The 5,762-nt window shown below is 50.7% G+C and overlaps 1 protein-coding gene across 1 annotated transcript; it reads right to left on the reverse strand.

Annotated features, from left to right (window-relative positions):
- Positions 1–373: 373 nt before the first annotated feature.
- Positions 374–4,575, reverse strand: Myd88 (MYD88 innate immune signal transduction adaptor). Its single transcript, XM_026405932.2, has 5 exons — positions 4,176–4,575; positions 3,238–3,372; positions 2,657–2,837; positions 2,389–2,480; positions 374–2,216 (listed from the first exon to the last, which is right to left on the reverse strand). The coding sequence occupies exons 1-5, from the start codon at positions 4,501–4,503 to the stop codon at positions 2,062–2,064; spliced, it is 891 nt and encodes a 296-aa protein (XP_026261717.1). The 5' UTR covers positions 4,504–4,575; the 3' UTR covers positions 374–2,061.
- Positions 4,576–5,762: the final 1,187 nt, after the last annotated feature.

Here is a 5,762-nt window from a genome sequence, read left to right on the forward strand (position 1 = left end):
TTCAACCATATCTCCTTGAATGCTTTTTTTATTAGTTGCTGATGGACCTTTATTTATTTATATGTACTGCTGAGAATTGAAACCAGTGCCTCACACGTGCTAGGCAAGCACTCTACCACTAAGCCACAACCCCAGACCCTTGAATACTTTTTTTTAGCTCAAATTTCTTTTCCTCTCCTTTCAGATTTGGATGGCAAACTAGTTCTTTTTTGTACACAGTCTCATAAATTCCTGAGACTCTGTTAATTATTTTCCAGCCTTTTTGTTCAGGTTGGGTGCTCCTGGTTCTGCATTCTGCCCTGTTGAGATTTGAGCCCAAGAGGAGGAGGGAGCCCCTGCCAAGCCCTCTGGAACCCACCCAACCAGCCAGCCTCTCTTACTGGTGAGAATGCTATCCAGCTTACTGCTTCCAAACTCCTTTCCTGAGTGTGTGTGTGCACACACATACCCACATATACACACCTTCCCCAAATAGAATATTTTTATTATAAACCCAAAATAGAGAAAGATAAATGACAAACACAGGCATTTTTCAGATCTCTTTGAAATTCTCACAAATCATATGAAAAAGGGGTGGATAATGCTTTCTTGAAATTGCTGTAAAATTCCCAATATCAATGGGAGGACAGGATTCTTGGAATCCTGTGGGAAGGCACCTTGCCCCAGCCTGGCCAAGGTGGAGCAGAGAAGTGATTTTCTATTATTTTAGGGCCTTGGGGTCTGTCCTTGAGCACAGAGAACTGGGACCATGGCATTTTCTCCCTCATAGAGAATTTGAGGGGAAGGTACAAACCACCTTGGGAGGAAGAAAATGTCCTTGCCTGCTATGCCAGTCCAAGGAGCTCTCCTACTCTGTCTGCCCTTCATTGAAACGCTGGCACCTTGGACCCTTTCCAGACTTTGGTTTTAAAGAGAAAAAAGGAATCAAGAGCACCCATTCTTGTCTGAGGAGATGGTCAGACCCCCTTGAAGGTGGAACTTTCCCATGCAGCTGTCCCTGGGAGCTGCACCAAAGAAACATGTACATGTAGGTACCTCTGTGGGTGAGAGTGTATGAGTCAACTTGTATGTGCTCATGTGGGGAAGATTATGGGTGGCTGTGTGCCCACAAATTTGGGGGAAGGATGTTCTTATGTGGCTTCTGTTTGTTGACAAACAAAGCAATGGAAATACAGAAAGATAGTAGGAAAGCTCTCTGTGGGTGACCCAGGAAGGAAGGTTCTCTGTTGACATGACCCTGGTGACTCAACCCCAGAGGCCTATCTGATGATATGTCAGAGGCCAGGATGCCAACCCAGGTCAAGAAGAACTGAGGAGAGCTGACAGGCGTCTGGATGAGTAGAAGTGAAAAGCAGCACCAGCTGTTCAGGATGGTCTTTTGGAGCAGAGGCTTGGGGGAGTCAAAGATGTAGCTGAGAGAAGACCCATTAGAAGCAGGCTCAAGGCAGGTTCTGTTAGAAGGAGTAGCCAGCTTCCTCAACTGCCCTACAGAGAGGAGGAAGGGGGTTGTGAGGTGGTGAATAGACATCACAGTGGAAGCAGCTGCCCCAGCAGGTGCATGGTCCCACTGGTGGCCAGCATGTGGTCTAGCAGCAGTTAGTTCTTTCTCAGCCAAGATCATCTTCTCCAAGAGAGCCAGAGCAATACTCAACCTTTTCCTGCAGTGGTTTGAACACAGCTCCCACCAAAACTCCACATTGTACTGCTCAGGTAGAGAAAGTGAGGTGGAAGATATGTGAATGGCTCAGAGATGACTTGACTGCTCCTCTTCTTACTTACTCCTGAGCAGCTTTTTTTCTCATCCAGCTGACCCTGGTTTACACTGTCCTGGCTGATAACTCAGCAAGTGAAGGTACCAATCCTAGTGGTGGTTCCATCAGGACAGAGAGGTGGTGTCCACATGATGTCTGATTAGTGCAGATGTATCTGTGGAGTTGGCACCTCTAGGAACAGAGAGGCAAGTGGAGCACAGATTCCCCCCACAATCCCAGGAAGAGGCACCAGCAGAAGCACATGAACAAGGAGACAGATGGAGGCACCCCGGGGATCCTAGAGTCATCTTCAGGGCAGGGACAAGGCCCTGGCAAGGCGTGTCCAGAACCAGGACTGGGTGCAGGGGTTGGTGTAGTCACAGACAGTGATGAACCGCAGGATGCTGGGGAACTCCTTCTTCATTGCCTTGTACTTGATGGGGATCAGGCGCTTCTGATGGGCACCTGTAAGCAAGTGTTACAGCACTTTCACCAGGCCCTTGGCCCAGTCAAGGGATAACATCAGACCACCCCCAGTTAAATACATAACACCTATTTACTCACACAAAGGCACAGGGATGCACACAAGCTCAGGTGTGCAGAGACGTGCATCTGGCCAGGGAAGAACTAAGCTTACCTGGGGAGAGGCTGAGTGCAAACTTGGTCTGGAAGTCACATTCCTTGCTCTGCAAGTAATCATCTGACACAACCACCACCATCCGGCGACACCTAAGGGAGAGTGGGCAGGCTGCACATACTATGGTAACTTACTTCAGCATATTCCCAGGGGGTAGCCTCAGAGGAAGGAGGGCCATTGTGACCAGGGCCAGCTGGCAGGAAAAGCCCAGCATCTGGACCTTTGAGCAAGTCATCATTCACCCACCCACTATTGGGCCCTAGTCAACCTCTTTTCGATGAGTTCACTAGCGATGGACCAGACACAGGTGCCTGGCAGGACATCACGATCAGACACACACAACTTCAGCCGATATTCTGTCTGTTCTAGTTGCCGGATCATCTCCTGCACAAACTGGATATCGCTGGGGCAGTAACAGATGAAGGCATCAAAACGCTCAGGTACTTTCCCTGGGAGCAGAGCACAAGGTGATGGTCAGAGCAACAAAGAAGCTGTGAAGGAAACCAGCCAAGAGTTCATTGCCTAGGCAACCTAGTCCTGGACTCTACACCCATCCCAAGATGACATGACTCAGAGAAAGTGCCCTTCTCAGGAGAGGACAGGTGAGGCCCTGGAGGCCAAGCCCTGGGTTAACCATCATTTCGTGAGAGTCTCTGAGCAACATAGTGGTAGGACTAGTAGTAGCCCCATTTTTTTTTTTTCAGTGGGAAAACCAAGTCTCAGAAACCAAGGCTTGCTCAAGGACTCACAGCCCATCTGCTTCCAATATCCATGCTCTGCATATTACACTGTCCTGTGGCTGTCGCCCACCTGTCTGCCTGTGCCACAGGAACAGTATTGGGCCCTTACCCATTGGGTCATCAAGTGTAGTGATGCCTGACAGCTCCTCTGTCCGTGGTACACTGCTGTCTACTCTGGCCACCTGTAAGGGCTTCTCAGATTCCTGCTCTTGCTGCTTCAAAATGTACTTCTTGCAATCCTCCTCTGTAGGAGAGAGACAGGGTATGTCAGGTTTTTCAGCCCTCCACCCACAGACAGGATCTAGCCTGTCTCACCTCTTTTGGCCCTTTTGGAGTCTAGGCCTTCAGCTGCTGGTGCCATGGGCAGCTCCACAGCTCTGACAAGCTGAGCATGCACACATGCACTCACCCCCCCACCACACACCACCAGAGCTTTGACTCTCCCAAAAGGATATTGTGGAGTTCTGGCCTTGTGGGAAGCCAGCAGCATCTCCTGTCCCTTGTCCTTGACCCCCTTCTAGGGCTCCTGAGAATGGAATGAAGGTCTTTTTTTCAGGATCAGGGGCAGATGTGAGAAAGGGGGATGAGAGCATGTGAGGAGGGCTGAGAACCCAGGGTTATGGTGCAGTGATGGCAGTGACCCCAACCCAGCAATGTGTGCCTGTCTGGGCAGCTGGACCTCCTGTGCAATACATTAGAGAGTGCCAGTGAGTGGCAGAGGGGTTCTTTTCCCAGGCACCTGAAGTTTCTAGACCATCAGCTTCCAGTCCCTCAGTTGTCCTGTTGCCCTACCTGACGCAGCTCAGAGGCTCCAGTGCAGCCTCAGACTAACATCTGGCCCAACCTGAGAGCCTCTGCTAAGTTTTGCCCTCATCTTCTCTGCCTCCCAGGGCCTTTGCCGCATTTGCTCTATCCTTATCTTGTCAGAGATACTGACAAGGGACCTGATCGTCTCCCTCTGTGAACTTTTCCAGCGCCCGGAGCCATCCCACAGGCTGCTGAGGCCTGAGAAAGTCAGCCTCCCACACCCTGGATCCAAGGCCTCACCGATGCTGGGCCGCAGCTCCACCAGCACGTCTTCACGGCCCAGCGTGGAGAGCAGCTCCAACAGCCGCCCTACGGAAGCGCCAGGGCGGCCCTGCCAGGCGTCCAGCAGGCTGCCGGTTGGGTCTGTGCGCGCCTCAAACTGCCGAATCTCCAAATACTCGAAACCCATCTCCTCAGCCAGCACGGTCCAGTCCGCGGCCACCTGTGTCCGCGCGTTCAAGAAAAGCGACAGGCGGCGCCGCACTCGCACGTTGAGCGCAGCCAGGGGCAGGGAGGATGTAGAAATGGCCGGGGGTGCAGACTCATCACTGGGGACTCCTGAAGACATGACAGGGTCGTCCTGGAGGATCCTTGGCTCTGTAAGGTCGCGTAGCAAGTCCCACTTCCTCCTTCTACGGCTCCCTCCCCTCGTCGCCCCAGCTGCTTTCGCTTTTTGAGAAGCGCCGCCCTGCGGTAGAATCTGAAGGCCCACGCAGGGGTGCCAAATTGGAGCGCCCCACCCCTCACTTGGAGACTTAAGGGCGGTGAATATAGGAATCCAGTACCTGCCCTTTGAGTCTCTTTCTTTCTTTTTCTTCTCTTCTCTTCTCTTCTCTTCTCTTCTCTTCTCTTCTCTTCTTTCTCTCTCTCTCTCTCTCTCTCTCTCTCTCTCTCTCTCTCTCTCTCTCTCTCTCTCTCTCTAATACTGGGGTTCCAACCCAGGGCCTCTTCTATACTGGGAAAGCGCTCTACCACTGAACTATATCCCCCAAAGCCGTCCCCTTTTAATTTTGAGTCAGGGTCTCGCTAATTTGAGTGTGCTGGCCTGGAATTTATGATCATCCTAGCTCAAACTCTGGAGTATCAGGGATTACAGGCATATGCCTCCGTACCCAGCAGAACCTGCTCTTTGAGATCTGGGTAGGTCGTCTGACTTGTCCTCAAGGGGTCAGATGGTGGTGGTGAGTGAAAGACCAGAGAGAATGGCCCTATTTCGGGAATTGTAGGAAACCGGCCTAGCTCTATGGGATCTGATGGTGTTACATCCATTTCACTGGGGATCTAAGAGGTTCAGATGGTGCTGCCCTTGAGGTAGTGGAAGAGAACAGGGGGAGTCACCAGGTCTGTTCTCTGCGGAATACACAATCCGAAGGAGAATGGGAAGAGACCAGTTTTGCATCTCGAAGTGGCAGTGGAAAAGGACATACTGCTTTAAGTTTGAGGCAGGCTATGGTTCTTCGCTCAAAAGGCGGAGGGTTGTGATTTACTAGGCGCCTGGTCCTTTGGTATCTGGGTAAAACACAGCACTACTCACACAGGTCTCTAGTAAATGCATGGTCCTGCTATTGTCCGTCAAGGAGTATTTGGTTTTACTCTTTAGTTAGTATTAGGGACACAGTACAGATCTAGGGAGCCTTGATTGGTTTCATTAATTCAACAAGTATTTATTTATCACTTACTATGTGTCAAATACATTGCAGGCCCTCTAACATAGGGTTCTCTCTACCTTGGTGTGGATCCGTTCTAGAGAGGAGGATGGATACTAATGAGATACTCCAAGCCATGTAAAATTGGTATCAGAATTGTTCTCTCTCTAGCTATAGAGCT

The sequence above is a fragment of the Urocitellus parryii genome, chromosome 3, assembly GCF_045843805.1.
Source record: "Urocitellus parryii isolate mUroPar1 chromosome 3, mUroPar1.hap1, whole genome shotgun sequence".
Taxonomy (NCBI): Eukaryota; Metazoa; Chordata; class Mammalia; order Rodentia; family Sciuridae; genus Urocitellus; species Urocitellus parryii.